Source organism: Zootoca vivipara, chromosome 9 (assembly GCF_963506605.1).
Source record: "Zootoca vivipara chromosome 9, rZooViv1.1, whole genome shotgun sequence".
Taxonomy (NCBI): Eukaryota; Metazoa; Chordata; class Lepidosauria; order Squamata; family Lacertidae; genus Zootoca; species Zootoca vivipara.
Window position 1 is genome coordinate 35974566 of NC_083284.1, and position 23656 is coordinate 35998221.

Genomic DNA, 23656 nt, shown 5'->3' on the forward strand with positions numbered 1-23656 from the left:
TTCGAATCCCCGCGACAGGGTAAGCTCCCGTTGCTCGGTCCCAGCTCCTGCCAACCTAGCAGTCTGAAAGCACCTCAAAGTGCAAGTAGATAAATAGGTACCGATCTGGTGGGAAGGTAAACGGCGTTTCCGTGTGCTGCTCTGTGGCCAGCATGACCTGGAAGCTGTACGCTGTGCGCTGGCTCCCTTGGCCATAAGAGCAAGATGAGCGCCGCAACCCCAGAGTCGGTCATGACTGGACCTAATGGTCAGGGGTCCCTTTATCTATACTATACTATACTATACTATACTATACTATACTATACTATACTATACTATACTATACTATACTATACTATTCTGCTTAAATGTTTCTTTGTCCTTGAATCTTCCTGCCCCACTTGCCATCCTCTCCTGCCACACCCTTTGAGAACCACTGTTCTAGGTCTTGTCCAGGTTTTAAGCAGGCGCCTAGTACAGCCATAGGGATCCAGGTGGCGCTGTGGTTAAACCACTGAGCCTAGGGCTTGCCGATCAGAAGGTCAGCGGTTCGATTCCCTGTGACGGGGTGAGCTCCCGTTGCTTGGTCCCAGCTCCTGCCAACCTAGCAGTTCGAAAGCACGTCAAAATGCAAGTAGATAAATAGGAACCGCTACAGCGGGAAGGTAAACGGCGTTTCCATGTGCTGCTCTGGTTCACCAGAAGTGGCTTTGTCATGCTGGCCACATGACCTGGAAGCTGTACGCCGGCTCCCTCGGCCAATAATGCGAGATGAGCGCGCAACCCCAGAGTCGGTCACGACTGGACCTAATGGTCAAGGGTCCCTTTACCTTTACCTAGTACAGCCATAACAATTTAGAGGCACTTTTGGTAAAGCAGTAAACACGTGAAGTGTTTTGCAGAGCTGGCTGCATAAGGAAGCCAGTTCCAGGTGTGTGGCTCTTTTCATATTTCCCAGTTGTCAGCACAGGTCAGCATTCCATTATCTCTGAAACTTCTTGTTTTCTAGACCTTGCTTTTTACAAGGGCTTGACAGGCGACTTGGTGCCTTATTACCAGTAGAAGCCAGAGGATTCTCTTTTTAATGATGTCCGAACAAATTAACTGTTAAAAATAAACTGCAGGAGAGCACAGGAGGAAGCAAAATTCAACAGTCTGAAGATCAGAGAGAATTAAGTGCCATGACTGTGGCCTTCATGCCTATAAAAATTGACTTAAGTTTAATTCAGAAGAGAGCTGCATTGCATACAGAGGATGCTTCCCTGTTGGTTTTTTTTTTTAAAGCATTGGAATGCACATCCTCCCTGCTGGTGTCCATTAACATACTCCTGAATCTATAAATATAAATGGGTTCTTCAATGTTGTTGTTTTTACCAGCCCTTATTTCTGACATTTTATTTTTTATTTTCTGTACATCACTGCAGCAGCTGTAGTCAAGCTTCACAAAAGGTCTGTAATTTCCACTTAGCTAAAATATTAGAAATTATTGTTTCTCACGGAAGAAGAGAGTACCTTGAATGTTTCTGGGGCAAGTAGTGTGCATTTTCAAAAAAATTGCTGCAATAGGGGCAAAGTGTCATCAACACACCAACAACACTCAGCTTCTATTTCTCTGCTGGTAACAGCCCAGTAGGGCTTTGGGGTGCTGCCCTTTAGGATTGCAGCCTTAAATATATATTTGAAATTTATAGTGCATTATGATCACTTCCTTTGAATTATGGCTCAGTCTGGCTTCTTTTCATATCTCTCTCTCTCTCTCTCTCTCTCTCTCTCTCTCTCTCTCTCTCTCTCTCTCTCTCTGTGTGTGTGTGTGTGTGTGTGTGTGTGTGTGTGTAGAAATGTAGCAGCACAGTGCAAATGAGAAGGGGCAGTTTCTCCTATGTTATTCTTTACCTGCTTATTACCCACAGTAGTGTGATCAGGGCAGGATTTGGGGTTGAAGCCCAGAATCCCACTTAGAATGAACAGAAGGGCCCCAAACTGCAGCAGTAAGCAGGACAGACACACTAAGTGAGGTAATACATATTACCATCTAAAGAAGCGCCGCCACCCCATAAGACCAGGGTCTAAAATGTGTCATCTACATGCACCACTGCCACCACCATATATTAGCCAAACCTACATGGACATTTGGTTCAAGTGCCTACATTATATAAATAGTTGGTTTCTTTAATCCATTATGTAACTTATGTTCCTTTGAGTAATGAAATAAGGTCTGGGAAAAGTACAAGACAGTGGTAAGACTGAAGAGATTTTGCAGACGTGTGCAAGATGACCAATACTGATGCTTTTGAACCACAGCACATGGCTTCAAGGTTGGTTTTTTGCGTTGGGGAGGACATAATAAGAAATAGATATGGATATTTTCTCCATTGTTCATTATGAACCATAGCCAAAGATAGCTTTTTAAAGGTTTGTGGGCTTTTGGTTGAAGGCAAAAGGTATGTGGTTTCTGCTTTTGGATAAGATTGTCACATGAATACCCACAAGACTGCCTCTTATTAACTAAGTACAAGACAGTGGTAAGACTGCCTCTTATTAACTAAGGCACTACTGCTGTCACTATATGGTGACAGCACTATATTAATGAAAGTGGTCTGCATCTTTTCCAGGGCACTGCATAATGAAGCTGTATAGGATGAGGGAGTTGCAGTCCAGCAATGCCTGGAGGGCCAACTTTCCAAATCCTGATATGCCCTTTGCCGTATGAATTATATGAACCAGGGTCTGATTTAATATAAGACGGCTTCCAAAGGCTGGTGTGTTAGTAATTGTTACCTGCACATGTTGAAAACAAACCATGCTCAGGGTTCTCAGCGAAAACCAGTTTGAAATGACCTCATAATTTTGCTGAACTGTGAAACTGATTTTATCGACGTGTTTCAGATAAGATTGCTGCCACTTAAATCAACAGGACTTAAATACACACAGAGAGATTTCATTATCTAACTAGTTGCTAGCTGTTCAGTTTCAAGCTGTTTGAGGCAAGGAGAATCATTTTCGAGGAGTTATGTATGTTTTATACTATCAGACATTGGGGTTCAGGTAGGTAGCCGTGTTGGTCTGACACAGTCAAAATAAATTAAAAAATTGTCCAGTAGCACATTAGAGACCAACTAAGTTTGTTCTGGGTATCTGAAGAAGTGCCCATGCACATGAAAGCTTATACCCAGAACAAACTTAGCTGATCTCTAAGGTGCTACTAGGGAATTTTTTAAAATTTATTAATTTATTTAAACATTGCTGTGTATGAGGTGCTAGGGGGAGGTGCTAAGGTACCTATTGAGACAGACTGATGCCAACTATCAAACAAAACAAAACAAAACAAAACACAATGAAAGGTGTTTAATAGTATTTGTATCCACTGACTTATCTTTTAAAGTTATATATTTAATGAAAATTAAATATGACAAAAATAAAAGTTCACTTTAGTCACTCAGGTATATAATTATGCTTGATGCATTTCATGTTGAAATGCTTTCTTGCTGAAAGAGATTATATGAGACAATGTGAAAACTCTGTTGTCTTTCACCAGTAATAGCTGTTCCAGACATGAAAATTTATCACTTAATTCATCAAGGTGGGCAATGTATTTATTTGTGAATTCATTCTAACAAAGCAATATTGACTTTATCTGATCCATACTGAAAAATTGTGTTTACTATAACACAAACATATAACTCCACAAAAGCTACCAATTTATTAGCCCTGTTCTAATATATATATGTATATATGTATATGGATATGGATCATAAGCTGGAAACCTTAAGCCAAGTCAGTTTTCAAAGGGCTTTTCTTAACTGTCTGACCTGTTGAGATTTACAAAGTCACTTCAAGTGACAGAAAATATTTATAGCCACTTCTCAGGATCTGATCCTTTCATGCTGCATGTTTTATGATGATGGAAACAATTCAAACACAGAAAGTCAACTGTATGAAAAATAAGACAAATTTATTTAAATAAAAATACATGCACAAAACACACACACACACACACACACAAAATATACAATGGATATGGCTTACACATAACAATACCTGCAGTTCTGAAACCAGTAGCCAAAATGATAAAAATGAAAGTACAGTACATGCATGCATAAAAGCAAAAACAAAAAAGACTGCTGCCCAATTCAGTTGAAGAAGAGGCAATGCTATCAAATATACTTTGGGCCTGTGCTCCAAAACCTAGTTAAAACTTGTGGACTTTATCCAAAATGTTTCGCAGTAGAAGCAAATGCTTTAAAGGTAATGCAAATGATTACTGCTTTTGCACAATCTTCATTCAAATGATTGGGGTTTGTGCAGGAGTGATGTTTCAGGAAACACAAATCATTGTCTTTTGGGGGACATGGAATTGCAGTGTCACCTGTGAACAAACTCTTCTTGGATGCAATAGATCAGGCACAGGCAACCTTCAGCCATCCAGATGTTTTGGCCTACAACTCCCATGATCCCTAGCTAACAGGACCAGTGGTCAGGGATGATGGGAACTGTAGTCCAAAACATCTGGAGGGCCGAAGGTTGCCTATGCCTACAATAGATCATTCGTGGTGGCCTCCATTTTACTCAGAACATTACAGCATAATCACATATATAATCTCCTGTGCCTTTTAGGACAACTTCCTACAAGGCAGCTCACAAAATTGCATTCTACATTTGTATGCAGAGAATAACGGATCATGGTTCTTAGAGACTTTGGTAGCATAGAATGAAAGGTGGCTCATATGCCATGAGATTAAAGAAACACAGAGGGAAAAGACAGAGAGAAAAAAACTCATTACCTTAAAAATAGTCTCAAGACAGCACACTGTTTTCCTACAACCGCTGACCTATGGATATGTGCCATTCCTCCCTTTTAAAGTATGCTAAAATATTAAAAATTTTGTTTGGGCAACTGGAAATGCACACTTGGATGAATAATGTGGGTTTTAAAAAAATAGCCAAAGAAATAATACATAAGGGTCAAGCAAAGTCTAATGGCACTGGAAGTGCTGTAAACACACATTCATTAGGGCTGTAAAGCACTCCAGAAACCAGTGGTCTTAAGCATGCAGAAAACTCTATATAGTATTAAATAATTTAAAAATGTCAGCCAGTTGTATATGCTAACTCAGTAGCATTGTGTTCTGGAGCATAAGTTAAAATGCACTATATTTGGCACTTTCCTGCATTCATGATTTTTCCTGCTGTTCACAGAATTCCTCCTATTTTTCTACAAAATTAGCATTAAAGAATAAGTCCCTGAAGTATTATACTTTTCCAGAGGCAAACTGCCAACCTGCTACCTTTCTTTTGAAAGATACCTGAAACTTCAGTGATGAAACTTCTAAAAATAATCAGTCCAGACTTTGATTTACTTACAGCAGCAGTTTAGGTGTTAACCAAACCCAGTTGTCACAAGAGAGAGATGCTGTTTTAGTCTCCACCTACACTCAGTTTCCTCCCAGATCTTTAGTACTGATCATCAGTACTAAAGATCTGGGAGGAAACTGAAATGAATGGAAAATAGCATTCTTTACTAGCTCCCACTCACTCCAACAGTAGTGACCCTCCTTGGGGGATTACACTTTTGGCCATTAAAATTTCTCATGCCAAAAAAAAAAAAGGTTTCCTGGACTTAATTTTTTGTGGACTTCAGACAGAATGTTCTATTTCTGATTAAAGTATGTGTTGTTATTGCTTTAGATTAATTTACATCTTACAGCAAAATTCAGCCACTGTACAATGTTTCCTTCATGTGTGAATTATTCCAGAAAGCTAAATTTTCAGTAGGTAATATGACTACGTTCTCAGATGCTTACTGACATACTGTATTTTTTTTTCTAATGTTCACATTTAGTTATTCTTTATATTTTGGTTTGTTTCTTTGCTACATGACATCAACATGCGCAATAAGATACTGTATTGACAAGGAATTGTCTTCACTCCTAATTAATTCATGATTATTTTAAGTAAGCGAATGCTTTGAAACATATTAAATTCAGTGGGACTAATCACATAAATATTAACAAAAGTGGGATGCCAGATGGCATTTTAACACAGCATTGCTAGAGATAATGCTTCTGAGAACCCATATTCTCAAATCCTCAAAGCAGTTTTCACAGAGCAAACATTTCTGAAAGCATTATACAAGTTTACTTATGACAATACAGATTCACTGGTCAGCAGTGCACCTTTCAATATGCAGCTGTTTTATAGTGAAAATACACAGATTTATACCCCACTGAAATGAAACGTTTATTGCTTGTGTGTTGATACTCTACCACTTTTCACAACAATATTTGTGCCTTTGCAAAGTTCTGACTGTGGTAAGAACGTTGGGTTGGATAACGATTTAGTCATGCTTAGAGCTATTAAAATTAGTGGGAATGAGTTTAGCGGGACTTAACTAGCAGGACTTAAGTTACACACATCTAAATTAAGTCTGGATCGAATCCATTTCATTGAAGTACTTTCAGCTGTTTAAAACTTATCTTCCTGCCCAGGCTGTCATTGCTCTTATTTGCCAGTAGAACAGTGGAAATGTACATACAAGACTTCATTGTTTCAAATGCAGAGATTTAATGCAGTAGTACAATCTGCCTGAAACTCACTGAGCATCATTATATAGCAACGTATCTTAATTTTCTTAAATGGTTCTTATCTATTTACTCCCCCCTCCCCCCATTACCAGCCCTTTCCATTCAAATGTAAAACTTACATTGGGGTAGTATTTACATTTGATTTGAAAATGGCACTCTCCTTTAGGTTTCATATTAACATTCACAAGTGATACATTTCAGATTGAAGAGTTGTTCTTTGGCCTTAGCCTTTTATATAGCTTTAACCGTACAGCAATAGGTTGCAGGTTCTTTACCCTGATTGTTTTGATTCTGCAGGTTACAATTTTAATAAATTATTATCACTGTCATTTACATGCAAACATTTATTATAACCACTAGTTGAATCTCCTTTCCCTCCTGGTGCTTTCAGAGTGCACAGAGGACAGACTCCAGTGGCCATCCTTGTTTCATAATTGCTTACACAGGTTGTTGCTTAACACCACTGAGAATGGCAGGTAAAACCCCAGATCCTGGTTCCAAGGCAACTGTAATACATTACATGGCTTAAAGCAGTTATTACAGTTAGTTTTTTGTTGTTGCATTAACAATGTATGTACCTGGAACTGCAAAGTTTATCCAGAAATGCAGCAAATATTTACTAATGCAAGGTCACAATATTCCTTTTCTAAACGTATCATGGGTCTTATTATGCACCACAGCTGAGCAGCACCTTAGCTTTGCCCTTAATCCAGTAGACAGTATCTTAGGCAATTCAATGTTGCTTTGTATAGAAGTGGGATTTACTTTCAAGTCCAGGCTCAGAGTGACCCCTGCTGACTCAACATTTGGCCTTCTATCTGACTAGTGAGCAAACCTTTAATTCTGGTGGGCTTATGAAATACAATCTACATTATTATTATTATTATTATTATTATTATTATTATTATTATTATTATTATTATGGCTTTTCTTTAACAAACAGCTGGTTGCCAGAACACTCAATCTACCATATTTTATTGCTGTTTCCTTTTGATTGACAGTACAGTTGGGGGAGAACAGGTCCTAGGTATTTTTCCTCTCATGTATACCCAATCTGTGAGACACACAAAGCAATCTTGTGTTAACTAATGAGCACAGGTGTGTGATCCTGCACACACAGCCTTTTTTGTGTTGTGTCTAAAGCTTAGGTGTCAGCTTTTCCATATGTTCCCTCTGGTGGTCGGTAGTACTTTGGGAAAGCCATCAGCTGTATCATGTTGAAAGCATACTTTCTGCATTTGATATTCTTCAGTACATTCTCTATGCGGCATCCTTCTCTGGTGAAAAGGGAGGGAAAAAAGACAACTTCGTGAAACAGTAAATAAATAAATATGTTTTATTTGTACATTGCAGAGTTTCAGCAACAATTGAAGTAAAAATAATGGAGATTCAATTCTACAATATATTTTCCACAAGTGATGATACATCTTACAAAATTAGATCCAAGGCCAGGCCCAATATAGTTATTGCCCTTAGAAGTAGAGTGTGGGTTTTATATATATATTTATCTCTCACTGTGGTTTGATTAAATACTTTATGATATATTTTACTCTACCCTTAGAAATATATTTGCTTCTAAAAATTCTTTAATAACTTTTTTTTCAGATTCGCTTTGTTTTGCTTCTGTTGTACATGTCAGAGTTCACATGTAGCCTTAGGTGTGCAGGTTCTAGGAATAAGGCATTTTTAATTAAGTCTGGCCCTACAGATTTGTAAAGGAAACTTCCATCTTTGTCTTATTTTCATTATGTTTAGCTTTGCAATGGAGGAAATAGAAAATGGCTTTCCAATAGCCTGATCCAATAACTCTCTGCTTTCAAAATAATGATGCTCATTCATACACAGTACAAAAGTCACAAGAGCCAACATGGTGCATCAAAGACGCAAACAAAACTTTTGTTTAAATGAATATAAAGCAAAAGCAACCAAAGCAACATTTACAAACAGGTTAATTTTGTTACAAAGCAGAACTTATCAAGTCCCATAGAATGGCTTGACAGAAAAGGGTTAGTTGCAACAAATAAAAGAGTGAACTATTTGCTAAAACAGGAACTCCTAGCAGGAGGTAACAATGAAAAAAGCACATGGAAAATTAATCTTTCAAACTGACCTGTCCAAATAATTCAGCTTGGGTTGAGTTATATGAGTACAGATTTTAAACCCCCCCCCCCAATATTTTGACTAAGGACTGATAATCACCACAGACAAACATGTGACTGTCTTTGCAATGTGAATTTTACCACTGCATTTCCAAATAAGAAACCATTTGTCTGATGTGAGCTCCCCCATGTGAAAACGGCAAAGGGCCCATGTCAGATAAAACCATACTTTCTGGTGTCCTAAACCTTGGCAATGTTTAAGTGTGGGGCTGTGCATGCTGGAAAGGAAGTGAAGATTTCTGCAAATGGGTCCCCAAGTAAAAATGAGACAGTAAAATCACCTCCATAAGGAGTTGAATTGGTCCTAAGTACGAGTTTTGTAAAAAGAAAAAGCGGGCGGCGGGGGAGGGGGGGAAAGAGATCCTTCCAATTCAATGACAAAATCTCATTTGATCAAGAAACACTAATATAATGGCCATTCTTAATGTGTGAAAAGATTTGCTCGGAATAGAAAGCAGATTAAATCACTTGATGCATAGTATGCTTTCTTGATTTCTGGAAATAGAAAGAAAAGCTTTTACAGTTCAAGACATTGCCTTCTTGAGATCAAATTTGTGGGTCTGAAAATGTAGAAATCATACAGCACAATTTTTAATCTTAAGCTGTTGCTGTTCATAGAAAAGAAATGGACAGAAGTGAAATTTACTGATATTTGGCTAATAATAAAGCAAGACTTAAAATAAGCCACACAACCAGCAAATGTGAGCTGACAAGCAGCAAGGCGACAGGATAGAAGTGACGAGAAGTTGGCTTGTTATCAGTTAGACAGCCTGTCTCGGGATCATCCGACTCATTCAGTGCTCCCTGGGTTTGTCTGCTGTTAAACAGGGGAAGTTAGGAACAAATAAAATAGCATTTAATAGGAGAATAAGGCAACACTTAGGTATTCCAACAACAAAGATGGCCACAATATAAACAAATCTATGCTAAATAAAGCTATTTTGGCTAGTCTGCATACCAAATAAGAAAATATCGCACATATTTAAAGGTGTTCTAAATGAAGGAAAAAAGCAAGCCCTCCAACAGGGAATTGACCCTCACAGATACTTCTTAGCACATTAAAGATGAAGCCATGGGTTGTGAGCTCTTAATGGAAGCCCCATGCAAAGAAATAGAGCAAGCCTGAAATGCTATGAAGTGGAATCAGTGGGGAAATGCATGATTTCAAAACACTGAGGAACAGTGGAAAGCTCCACAGAGCTCTGATGCAATGATGCATGCAGAGCATCTCCCAGCATTGAAATGGAGGGTGAACTTTCACATTTATGGTGCTTTGTTTTCTCACTGGAGCTCCATACACCAGTCATAGCCACCAAAGGGGCTTCCACTTTTCGGCTTCCGATGACCTGGCTTTCCTCTATTTAGTCTCTGCTTTATCAAGATTCCTTGACAACTTCATTGGCACCCTTGGGTGGCAGTGGGCCAAGCACACCAGAAGGGCCCGCTGCTGCTGCGTGCCTTAGGACTCCCTTTAAATCCATTTTCCTGAGGCCTGACTACCCAAATTTCCCACAATGCCTCTGGTGTGGTATTACTCTAGGGCATTGTGGGAAACTTAAATGAATGCTAGAGTCATCTACCTGGCATTGTTTGGAGCACTGCTGCTCAAAGGAGATGGGGCTCTTCCCAGGGCACTTTCCACAGGGATTCCTCAAACCTGGAATTAGTTCTCCATAAGTACTTTCTGCAATGGAGTTATTTCAAGAACTTTAAATTATTGTTAAAAGCAATCAAGCAAATGTAAATTTATCTGCAAATTCAATACTGAGACATAGGTAGGTAGGGAGCAGTTGTTGTTTTTTTAAATCCCTGAATCTGTTTATGAAAATGATGCCTAACTGTGTCATCAAGCCATTTAACCATAATGTGGGATAGTGTAAAGAGTTCTAGGAATTATCTGAATATTTGCTCAAAATGATGTTACCTTTTTAACTGCACACAATCAGAGAGAGAGAGCATTTACTCCTCACAGAGTTACAATTCCCAGAAAACCATTACAAATGACAGTGCCCAGAATGCTCTGAGGGAAAGAATGTGCTTTGAATGTGCTTTGAAAGAATGTGCTTTGAAGTCATAGTGCGTACATAGCAACAGTGGCTCTCCAAAGTCTTAGGTTCTTTCCTGTCATTGCTTGTCTGATCCTTTTTTAAAGTGCAGGTGTCAGGGACTGGGCATCCTATATTTCCACCCAGATCTCTCTCTCTCCTGAATCAGGCACTATATCTCAAGTAGAACAGTGCAAAGGTAAGAGAGGATGCACACAATTCTCCAATTCCCTGTTGTGTCTGCCTACCTACAGGAACAAACATAGCCCTCTTGTAACCTTATACAGATCTCAAAATTTTCAAGAAGATACCATATTTAGGGCAACCTTCCCTACAGAGTCAGCGCCACAGATTCTTGCATGATACTCAGCAAAGAAAGGCCTTGCTGATAAAATTAAGGTAGTGATTTTGGAGGGTGAGAAAATGTTCAGTTTGTCCTCCCCACTTCCCAGCTTAGATTGTGGGTAAGGCAATGGGAAAACGAAGGATTAGAGACAGCGTCCTTAGCTCAGTTGGTAGAGGATGAAACTTTAATCTCAGGGTTGTGGGTTGAAGCCCCATGTTGGGCAAACTATTTCTGCATTTCAGGGGGTTGGACTAGATGATCCTTGTGGTCCCTTCCAACTCTGCAATTCTATGATTCTGCGATTCTTCTTTCTTTTATTTACCTTGCGTGAATTACCATTCTCATTTCTGTTACTGTTCTACTACTCAGTGCCACCAGGCTTGGAGCCAAAACAGGCTTGGAGTTAAACAGGAGGGAGGCTTCTGCCTCCTTAGGCAAGCCCCAAGGCATGCAGAGGTAACAAAATGTTTTTAAAATCTAAAATGCTGTGTTAGAGGTGACCTCTAGAGCCAGGGGATGTTGTGTATTCAAAAAGACAAATGGAAAACTGAGGTGGGCAAGTGAATTTGGTCTGCTTGAGCTCTTTACAGTGGCCTGGAGAAGAACCCCAAACAGGAGCTCCTCTCTTAGGGTGTGAGGAAAACTATGAAGCATCTTATTGCAGGTCCCACTTGTATTTTCTAACACACTGCACATAAGGTGACTAATTGTATTTATTAAGCTGTCATGGCTTTAAATGAGAAAAGGAAGAAAACCAGCCATCCCGTACACTGCCATTGCAAAACATGAAATTAGGCCAGTCTTTCCAAACCTGGTGCCCTCCAGATGTTTTGTACAAAAATCCCTTCAGCCCCAGTCAGCACAGCTTGGGAATGGCTGAATTATGTAATGCCAAATACTTCTGCAGATCGTATTTATAATATCAGTCTTAACTTCCTAGCAGCAAGTATCTGGAACTGCCAGTGAATATCCTCCTGTGTCACTAAATGAATGTACTGCGGTTTTCAATACTGGTCAGATTTATTCATGATCACAGCAATTAATCTGAACACAATACTGAGTTTTTGCAAGATGTGCTGCCAAATAAAGGACACTGAACTTGCTAGCCAAGCAACTTGGCCGATGAAGAATGTAAGAAGGATATTGTTATGAGTTTTTTTGGCAGCAGCAGCAGCGCGGAGGGGGGGGGTTAGGCTAAATGCCTGGGCCCCCTTCTAATTCTAACATTCTGGTGGCTCTTTTTGAGATGGCAAATGGGTGGGGATGGGTGGGGCTCCCTCCCTCAACTCGGGGTAGCTAGAGAGTTGAGAGCAGGCAGAAGCCAGAGAGAGAGAGTTTGGCTGTTTTGTTTCCGCTCCCGGAGCCCACTGATGTGTAAAGGGAGTGGATGAGAGCCACCTTTCCAAGCGGGGCAGCAGGAGGAGCGTGCAAGTTCTCCACGCTGGGCTTGAAACCAAGGAAATTCTGGCGGGAAGGCTGAGCAAGAAGTGGCAGCTGCCACCACCTGGTGCATGCATTGCAAGTGGAGCATCTCACAGAAGCCACATGGGTGACCTGTGAATGCGAGTCTGGTTCCTGCTGCACTGTGCTGCCAGCCACCCCCAGAACAAGGGGCTTTCACTGCACCTCTCCTGCTTTCTTCTGAAGCATGTGGATTGAAATCCTTGCAATCCCTGGAGCAATAAATAAACATGGAGGCTGCTGCTGCAGAGAAACCAGGTGGCGAGGAGCAGAGCCCCCCAGGCTCCAGCGTGGAGGCCCCAGCGGATTCCTCCATGGACGCCTGCCTATGATCTCAGGGGTGGTACTGCAAGCAAGTGGCGAAGGACAGGTCATGCCTCTTCTGAGCTGTGGTGGAGCAGGTGAGCATGCAAGGTCTCCCTTTGCAAGCAGCGACATGGCCGGGGTAGGAAAGCGGAAGGTGCAAGGGTCATGAGAGGTGGCTTTGTTTGGGGAAAGAGGGTCCTCTTTTTTGTTCTTCAAAATATGGCAACCCTACATTATGGGAAGGGATTGGGGAGAAATCAATCTCCCTAGGACTTTCCCCTCCCCACAGAACTCCTAGTGCCTAAAGTGGAAAGCAAAGGAACAGGAAGTTGACACAAATTTTAGCCAGTCAGAAAGTGGGACTGGAGGCATTTTGTGCTGTTGCCAGAAAGCAGATGAGAGAGGAGAGATGTAGGAGTGCAATTTAGGTATGAAGGCTGAGGACTGGGAAGCTGAGTGGAAGATGGGCCACGTGTATGATGGCATACAAAAGAGCGATCTGAAGTAACAAATTATGAAAGAAGGAGATGTAGAATGACAGAGTATGCATTAGGCTGAGAAAATGAGGGCAGGATTGCCAAGAGAATTTTGCAGTTTGGGACAACATGGGCCAGAACTGAAGGGAGGACGGAAGTTGAAGATTTGGTGGGAAGACAGCAGGTCTAGATTCCTCATCTTAATTTGGGCCACTAGCCAAATAATTTTGGTTGATTCGCTTGTAACATTAAATTCTAAAATGACAAAACATATAAGCATTAAGTAAATGATCTGATAATAAGCTGATGCCACAGTACATGTCAACACAACACCATTAATAAACCCAACATAATCAGTGTTAGTATTATGAGGATATACTTTACAACATATCCTTACAATCATGCTATTATATGCATCGCCTGGTATGACTGTGTTTGAGTGACAGTGGAAGTATGTGTGTGCCTGTATATATCTCCCACAGGAATCAATGGGATTTAATACGGATATAACTGAGTATGACTGAAATATTCAGTTCACTTAGAGTAAAATGTCTGTCATCGTATTTTACACCTCATCATCAGCTAAGCCCTGTCTTGACAGAAGAAACGAATCACCTAGATCCCACCTAGATAATTCTGTACATGGTAAAATCAGATGAACGAGGTCTTTACAGCTTTGTCACTGCTATATTCCAGGTACGCATGGCTGCTTTTTTAACAATAAAACTTCGGTTCACTGGATGCCCAATGGCAGGGTATATGTTTTAATGCATGCATATATACAAGTGATACAGGTTCTTTCATTTACCTGTTAGACCAGTGGAAATTAAGGTAGCAAAAGGAGAACACTGCTGCTTATTATATAACTTGTGGACGAATGTCATTAAAATCAGTGACCAAGATCAAAGCTGGTTCAATGGATGAGATGGAATAGCAGAAGCCCTTGTACAAATAAGTATCTCTGATGGAATACTAATCTGACATTAATTTCTGAATCTTTATAACTCTTCAAAGATGACAGAAAATCGTGAAAAGAATTCCCAATGCAAAACCAAGGATACTTGAGCGGAAATTCTGCAGTGTATTTAGAAATTCAGCTCCTTTAAGATTTTACTGCTTGTCATGGTTATTAATAGAAAAATTGAGGCACATCAAAACAGACATTTATAAACTGCTTGGTATTCTAAATCTCAGCACGGAAAGCTACTGTTACTTTCTTTGAAGCAGTTTCAAAAACTCAAAGTATAACTAGTCAGGTTCCAAGGGACAGAAGAGCAGCCAACTAAGGCAATACCTTTCAATACAGTGAAAATTCAAATTCCTGACACCAGATTCTAGCCTGTTTTGTACTGCAATGCAAACTGTTTATCAAGTTGATGTCCTGTGGCCACTACCTTTCATGCTACCTGGTACCTCAGTAGCCTGGTTTGGATGTAACACAGAATTATCGTTTAGTGGAACATGCATATGTCTGCTCCCTCTCCCCTCAACTTATGCAGTGCAGCCATTAGGAGATTGAAAACAGAAGTGAGTGCTTCCAAACAACTTTAGTTTGCTATTATGTCAAAACTGGAAGCTGTGTTTAGTCTTAGCTGTGGTTTACTATATCAAGCCAGCTTCATAAATCACTGTTTGTTTTAAACAAGCATTGTTAAAACTAACCACACTTTATCCAGGTTTGATCCGAATGGTATGTTTGTATTGTTTCTTTCAGCTCCCCGTATATGCCTGCTACACCTTGTCTGTTGTTCTGAGAGTGAGAGTTTGGCGTCTTTGGAAAGAACACCAATATAGTGGAATATATTAAGCACACATTTGACTCACCCACTTTCCCAAGGCAATGGGGCTCATTGACTGAATTGTACCATTGGCTGTGCCAGAATGCTAGCAACAGAATAGAAAACTAAGAAGAATGGCTATTAATACAGAATAAGCATCAATTGGCTATTCTCAGGTTTAGGTGTTCAGATGCCAGCCATGTGACTTCAATGCAACAAACTGTTCTTTGTTTTTCTTCTCCCGTCTTCCTTGCTTGCAATTAGATGAACTGCCAAAAGAGCACCAGTGACTGAAGCAAGCCCCAAGGTGTGTTGTCAGACTCACCTTTTTTATATACACACACAGGGTTGAAGGCAAACAATTGGGTTGAATTCTTTGGCCAGGGAAGGTCCCAGGAGCCAAAAGTGTTTTTATTTGTACTGTCTTTCATGTTGACATTGGGATAAAGATTTTTAAGGAAGAGGATTGTATTAGTGGAAGTGGAAAAAGAAAATTGACATGCCTGTCTCCTCCTATTCATCTGCTACTAAAAAGGAACGCTTGGCTGCACAATTATTGGGAGCTGGTCCCAGTGCCCACAAGGAAGAAAGAGCTTCTCCAAACAGCAAGCTTGGTGTTTAAAAAGGGTTTGAACTTTTGATCAATGTATCTGAGTGACTATCTAGTTGTTTTCTTCCTGTCTGTGGTCATTATCATCACTGCACCCATTTGCGTGTCCTCTTCAACAATCCTTAGAATTGTTTACTGACTTTATAGAAGTTGCTCTTAGCCAGAGCATCACCTTCTGCCCCAAATCCCCATTCTGGGGGTTACTTCAAAGTTTCTGGTTTTACTTTCAGAATCAAAGCCATCTCACTACCAGCTTATGATAGAAATAAAGATGGAGATGCGGATATTTAATTTCTACCTCTCAGAAGATCGAACAGGTCATGATAATTATAGGAATTAAGGAAGAAATGAAAAGCCTCAGGATGACTTCTCTCAAACAATCCTCAACTCATGCCAAGCAACAAGCTGCTCTTGAAACAGAGGGCACATCTTTGGGTAGGTGACAGTGGGAGTCAACTGTAGATTCTCAGTCTTTCATGATTGTATTATTGACTGTGGGTGGGGTGGGAAGGAACTAATAGCAGAACCAGTTAAAAACTTAACCCCCCCTCAAAAAAAACCTCCAGTTCCAACACACCACCCTCCAACCTCTTAGTGTTTAAAAATGTTTGTAACCATCTCTCCACTAAGGAGACCTTTTTAGAAAAGGTCATAACAAGTCAGAAGGGGGTGGTTATTGTTATTGACATTTCTCCTTCTCTTTCACCCAAGAATGCTAAACAAAGAACAGGCTGCTAACTACAGTTCGCTTATGCAGCTATGATCCTACCAATTACCCAAGAAGCTGAGGGAAATGGTGAACCTCCACGTCAGAGTGAGTGGGTTGTAGAATGGTTAGAATCCAAAGGTCTGTGAATCTAAGGAGGCTTTAGATTTCTTGGGCTTCTTGAACAGCAGAAACCATGGCTCACTTAGAACTGCTTTTGAAACGAGGTGAGTTTCGGAAGCAATTTGTAATATGGCATTGGGGTTATGTGTGCCAGCTGTTAAAAACAAAGTCAAAAATTCAACTGGGCCAAGACCTCAGCAGGAAATCTGACTTTAGTCAGAAAACTAGTCTTCTGAAATTACTTCATTAGCCTAATCAGAGAAAATCTTATTCTTCAAATAATTTACATTTAACATATTTCAGAGATCTATGTACTGTTCATTCCAATTCATTTATGTAAGATGAGTACCCCCCCCCCGTTGTTAGCTTATAAAGTTAGATTATAATTGTGTCGTATTATTCAGACAGATTTTCTTACAAATATTGCGGTACAAATATTCTAATTCATTGTTTCATCCATATAGGTAGGCTTCAATGACTGCATGCCAGAAAGGCAGCTATTCAGAAGGGTATGATGGATCCTTAATTCGACATAGGTTATTAAGTAGAAACACTTTGGTTTTTTTTTGACATACAGTTATAATGGTAAGCCTACCTACAGGGATATGGTATCTTTATTTTATTTGCTCATAAAGTCTAATGGGTGTCACTTACTGTGTAACATATCCCAGGTTTGTTTTCTTGTGCCTGGGCTTAGCCTGCTCCTATGGGATATGTCCAAATCCACAATTCTTCTATATACCTGCCCATAATCAATAAGCTACATAACAACACACACACACACCTGTTCTAGGCTAAGCAGATTGATTTTCTTGGTCCCTTGTTTAATGTAACATTCCTTGTGCACAGCCATAGGAAGAAGTAGAACACCAGCAACCTTCCAAATGGGCATGTCCTCTGTGTCATTTGCTCTCTACCATGCATTATTGGTGTCTATGTTCACAAGGCACACATTGGCTTCCACGCAGGTGTGCTGTCAAATAGGGGTGCTTAGGTAATTTTTATTAGTATGAATTATAGGATTTGCGTGTGAGAGGGAGAGAGGTGGGGGAGGGAGAGAGAGAGAACGAGAACTGTGGATATGGATGTAGATTGAAAGGAAGAATGAATCGTGTGTGCACCTTAGTATGTGACCGAACACTGATCAGCATATTATTTCTCTCTTTTTCTAGCCGAAGGTTACAACCAATTGCTGCATGAAGTTGACTGGATTTGACATTCCGCTTGCAAAAATAAAACTGGTCAATTGGCAACCCTGTCAGAGAATGCGCAAAGGTGGTGGGAGCAGCACAACTCTCTTCATTCTCCTGGGAAATGAGGAGAGACAGCTTCAGCAGCTCGGCAAGTGTGATCAGCATAACAGCGCTTGGTCCAGGCAGGCACATCTCATCTACCTGCCAAGGCAGTTGCGGGGATGTGGAGCAACAGTAGCTGCTCCAAACAACACAGCCAGTGCTGGTTACCTGCACCTTTTTGTGCGTCTCCTCTGTTTATAGCATCTGTATGCCACAGGCAAAGGGAACACATTTTTTTGCAGTATTCAGGTATGTCTTATCAAAATAAATAGTCAAATCACTGTGAGTTGTCAGCAGGTCCAGAAATATTCACAGCAAAACAAAACAAACCTGAAATCGTTCTTTGGGAATGAATATATTCAGCATTTCATACTCAGGTTTAAAAGACTTAAATCGGACAATATTGAGAAATGTTTCTTTATAAAGTAAGGGCTTGTACACACCGGAACACAATGTGAATCCCACCTCAGTGTTCTCCCAGACAACGCTGGACACCCCTCCATTAAGGTGGAGGCAGGCTAGTTTGCTCCAGTTTGGACAAGCCCTTGGGTCTCAACAACAGAGTTCATGAAAAGGGGATGTTTCTGGTTATTCTGGGGAAATACTGAATAATGGTTCTTATCAAAGTAAGTTTGAGGCTGGATTGTATGGAACATGCTGTGTCAGAGTTGTACAGTATATGCAATATTTTGAACTTTGCTACGACAGCAGTCTCAGTCTCTCTCTCTCTCTCTCTCTCTCTCTCTCTCTCTCTCTCATTTAAATTGCTTCCATACTTTTCTCAAGAAAGAAGTTCTAGACTATGTTATGCTAAAGAGCACACAGATGCCTAGATACTCCATTGGTTAAAAGATCCCTGCCCTCTCGAATATTATAACATTTGTTTACATTGCAAGGGTGAGGCTAGACTATCAGTAGTACCCAACTCCTATCATAACCCCGAAATAGATGGCAGAAAAGGTTCCCTTCACTAGATTCTCTTTAAAGTTTTTCTATGCCCTGCTTCTCCTTAAATGATTTCTGAATTATAATTGCTCTAGAGCTTCTACATAAAGGTAACAGCAGCCTGGCTCTTATGCCATAGAAATAAGTGTCATAAATAAAGTGGTAAAGCATTTGTCAGTTTGGAGGAGAATTTATAGTCTCCTCCTAATTTATAAAAACAGCCAGAAGCTATTGTTAGGGAACAGGAAATAATAGAATGTTCAGAATTGACATGTAACAGGAGAATACCAGTTATCAAATATCGTCATTCTGTCGAGAGAAGGAAGACACTCTCCTAATTTCAATTTGGAGCCACATCAGAATATGCTTGAGAATATACACATTCTGGGAGGTTTTTGCTCAGTGCTTTCTCACAACATTGGTGTGTGAGAGTGAGTGTGAGAGAGAAACCATTGGGAACCATTAATTTTTATATTTTTTTAGACAGATAGCTCACTCAGTTGTTCGGAATGAGAAACAATATGCTGATTATTGTACTCTATACCTCCTTGTCCCTGGACATAAGATAAGCTTGCACAAACCTCCAATAGAAAAAAATTCAAAAGTTGAGAGACAATTATTGAAATACTTCACTGCATGCCTTTGTGGTTCAGACTTCCAAAATGTTATCCCTGTCACATGCATACCTGCCAAGTCCTGGACTGCAGAAGCCGGGACCGGCAGCCGCACGACACCGGAAGTTGCGTAGATGCAACTTCCGGTGTCGCTTTGCCCATCTATGGGCACCGAAAATGGCCGCTGCTGACAATGGAAGTCGCGTCTACGCACTTCCGGACATGCGTAGACGCGACTTCTGGTGTCAGCGCCGGCCATTTTCGGTGCCCATAGATGGGCAAAGCAGGGGGGGGGAAAGCAGCCGGCAGGAGAATATAAGGGAGAAAAATGGGAGACGAAGAGATACAGGGGACCGCTGGGAAACGGTATGAAAAAATGGGGGCTTCCCAGGGAAAACGGGGTACTTGGCAGCTATGGTCACATGTTAAGTGTAATCTAGATATCTCCAACTAATAATTCATGTGTTTTATACCTTTTTGCAACTGCAGCATTTATGCTTAACTTTACATCCCAGCCTTCAACTTTGATTCCAATATCAATGGCTTTAGAGCTCTGTTCTAAGAATCTGAAAAATAATATCACAATTGTCCTTTTCTGGTGGAATCAAGTATCTTATAAATCTAGCACAGCTATGATTTGTACTCTACAATGTTCTTCAACACATCTTTAAAAAGAAACACTTTAATCACAACTGTGACCTCTATACTGACCTCAGGTAATACACTACTCAAGGTGTTGAAAGTAGAAAAATTACAGTTTTATTTTAAAAAGGTCTACCCTGTTGAAGAAGTGAAATGAGAATTTAAAGCCCAAATATATGGATTGACCAACACTGACACTTGAATATGAATTCATGAATGAACTCTATTTAATTGGTACTTTTGTTAACATTTACAGTTGTCGGTTGGTCTTAATACCAGTAAGGACCCCTAATGTTTGCCATGTCAAGAGCTGATCTGTTTCAGAGTGCTTGTTTTTGAAGAGTTTAGATCTCTTCCTGACAATCATTACAGAGTGAGATAGAGTGTTTACAGACTGTTCAGCAGTCATTGTCACTTGACAACTCAAACTGCAGAAAATAAGAAAGTGCTGAAGTCCTGATTTTTCCACATTCCTTAAAAACTACATTTTAAAAATCCTCCTTGGAGGCTTTTATGGCTGGGGTTTGATAAGTCCACCGAATAGCCTTTTAAACAGCACCTTACTGAAGTAATCACATAGAAGGATAAATACACAGGTGTCACATCCTATAACAACTCCATTTATTTAAGGCCAACTCAAAAGCACAGTTATGAAATCTTTTGGAGAGCCTTGAATAGAATGAGCCTTGACTAAAAATACAGAAGCTGAGCTCAGGGACATGGAGGGTTTTCTCAATGCTCTATTCCAGTGAATGGAGAAGAAGCTCACTGTTCCAATCAGGTTCAATCACATCTATTCTTGGGCAGATGTAATGCTGCCAATCATATCCATGGGCAAGAGTACGGATGAGCCAAAACACAGGGCACATTAAAAAAAAAGTATATACAGCACAAAAAATAGTATCTCTTTTAATGATTTGCAGAAAAGATCTCCCAAAGGGAGAAGGGCAAATGTCTGCATTTGATCTCAGTGACACTGGCCTGGTTCAAACGTCACATTAAACCGTACATGAGACTGTAATAGCTCTATTTTCCTGCTCTGCTACTGGTCATTCTGCACTGTAGACTTGAAGTGTTTTTAACAACCAATCTATCCCACAGTGTTAAGGCTGTCAAATGGACTGGAAGCTTACTCTGAAAACAAGAGTAGCTGGAACCCAAATTGAAATTATGATTAAATATAGAAAATCAATGGATCATTAGTAAAAGTACATTCAGGTGTGAAAGCTAGCACATGCATTAACCACGATGACTGAAAAGCTGTAGAAGTGATTGGATGAAGTGACTATAATGGTAAGTATGAAATGTATGTAACTACTATACACCATGAGCAATATTCAAACAAGCTGAACATCTGACTTGCCCTGCAATCCTGCTCATTTATTACTTTTAAACAAAGCAAAATTCATGTCCCTGTTGAAGGGCATATTGTGAAAGACTAAGTGCTAAGTACTAAAAGAATCCAGTAGTAGTACTTATTATCAACCTTGATTTTTTTTTTTAAAAAAAAAACCCCACAAAGGTTTCCTTGCCTAAACATGAATAGTGAAAACATGGTTGTACATTCCTGCATTCACCTCGACAGCTGCTTTAAAACTGATGACAATGTATGGAATTTCATTACAGACATGGTTAGCTAGCAAGAGCAGACAAAACTTACATCTTTAGACAAGTTCTTTTCAGTACATGTCTAAATTAATAGTGTACCTAACATTCTTGATGAATTCCATCTTAATTTGTACGTAATTATACTTAAAAGGCAAAGTAATTTAATTTTTTAAAAAAAAACCAGTGAGGACTTAATTGAATAATTGTTAACATTTGTCTTAACTTCGTTTGCTATATTTTATTTATCTTTGGTTAAACAAAGCTACCAAGTGTAACAGATGACTGTTTTGATTAAGTAGTATTTCTAAAAACACCCCTATATGAATTTAACATGTTTGGGGGTGGGGAAGGGCTTTATGAAAGGTTTGAGATATGAACCTGGGCTTGGGATAATACTGAAGGGCTAATTAACTGAGAGCAAATCATGCACATCTTGATCCTGACCTACCCAACATTTCAGCTAAAATATAGTCAAGCACATAGATAGACTTGAAAAACGGCAAACAGAAAAAGAAGAACATACCTCCTCATACAGTCAAGTGCTCGGATAAAAAAGTCTTTGTGCAGCTGATGCTCATCTCTTAAAATTGAACATTGTTCCAGTGTCACTGACATTGATGTCCTATCTTTGGCACTTTTACAACAGGTGAACCGGATTCCATTTAGCTTGCGGCAAATCTATAATGTACACAGAAATCAAGTGACTTGCTTCTCTCTTTACTCCAGGAGTATTGCAGTCTAGCATATTGGGGAATGCCAGCATGTTAAACAAATGGTTAGGGAACATTTAAACTACTTTGATAACATTGTCAAACAGAAAAGAGATTGCTATCTTTGTTTCTTGTTGTGGAACAACAAGCTTGGTTTTGATTTATTACTTGTATGCCGCTTATCCAGCAGCAACATTGAGTTCAAAGTGGCTCATAATAACAACGAAGCGTTACAAATTAGCAAACAACATTTCTGCCAAAATACTCATGCCAAAAACCACCACAACATATAAATATAGCAAAAAACCACCCCTCAATTAAATAAACAATGCAGTTCAATACAACCTCATAATAATGCAAAACTAATCTATCAGAAATGGCTGATAAATTCTAATCTAGTAATTTAGATTAGAAATACCACTTTTGCAGATTTTATTGCAGTGATTCCTTTGTCACAACTTTCAGCATCTTTTGACTTTCCCAGCCCAATGCATGAAGCTATGTGGAAAAAATTTTTAATAAATTAAATATGCTTTAATGAGTTGATGATGAGCTTCTGTGTGTCTCTGTTCTTATTTGATAATAAACAGTGTGAAAAGCTGTGAAAAGTGCATATTCTGTGTTAGGAGCTATTGGGAAAGGAATTGAAAATAAAACTGCTGTAATCAAAATGCCTTTATACATGTCTATGGTGTGACCACACTTAGAATTCTGGGTACAGTTTTGGTGATGGCATCTAAAAAAGGGTACTGTACTGAATTGCTGGAAGGGCAGCCAAAATGATTAAGGGTCTGGAGTAATTCCATTATGAGGGAAGGTTATAACTTCTGGCACTTTTTAGTTAGCAGGGAAAATAATCAAGATTTATAAAATTATGCATGGTGTAGAGAAAGTTGGCAGAGAATTCTGCTCCCACTCTCTCATAACAGGAGAACCAAAAGGAGCTGCTTAGTGGAAGTTTCAAGATAGAAAAAAGCAAGTACATATTTAACATAGAAATCTTCTAGAATTTGCTTCTGTAAGATGGCTTTAAAAGGTAATTGTACAAAGTAATGGAGGATAAAGCTTTCTATAGCTACTAGCCATGTTGGCTATATGTTACCTTGGAGCTCAGAGGCTGCAAGCCTCTGTGAAACAGTTGCTGAGGAATAATACAGATAAGAGATTTTACAGGTCTGTCTTGCTTATAAAATTTCTTTCCAAAGGCAACTGCTTAACCACTGCAAGAAAAAGATGCTGGACTAGAATGGCCTTTGGTCTAATTTGGCAGGA

At 39.7% G+C, this 23656-nt stretch overlaps 2 protein-coding genes across 14 annotated transcripts in view; one reads left to right on the forward strand and one right to left on the reverse strand.

Moving 5' to 3' along the window:
• Positions 1–19675, forward strand: part of LOC118084331 (copia protein) — an 86929-nt gene extending 67254 nt beyond the window's left edge. Inside the window, exons 8-10 of one of the 4 annotated variants that reach the window (XR_009558133.1) lie at positions 15972–16674; positions 17035–17155; positions 17743–19675. The gene's annotated coding sequence lies outside the window, so the exon portion shown is untranslated. Of the gene's footprint in view, positions 1–15971; positions 16675–17034 lie in introns of all 4 variants that reach the window. The other 3 variants (XR_009558134.1, XR_009558131.1, XR_009558135.1) reach the window with 3 other exon arrangements.
• Positions 3906–23656, reverse strand: part of INPP4B (inositol polyphosphate-4-phosphatase type II B) — a 267689-nt gene continuing 247938 nt past the window's right edge. For 7 of the 10 annotated variants that reach the window (XM_060278620.1, XM_060278619.1, XM_060278617.1 and 4 more), the window contains 2 exons: positions 22198–22352; positions 7844–9536 (listed from right to left, as the gene is read on the reverse strand). In XM_060278620.1, the coding sequence (XP_060134603.1) occupies positions 9362–9536; positions 22198–22352 (330 nt within the window). In that variant the 3' untranslated portion in view covers positions 7844–9361. The other 3 variants (XM_035113742.2, XM_060278622.1, XM_035113743.2) reach the window with 2 other exon arrangements.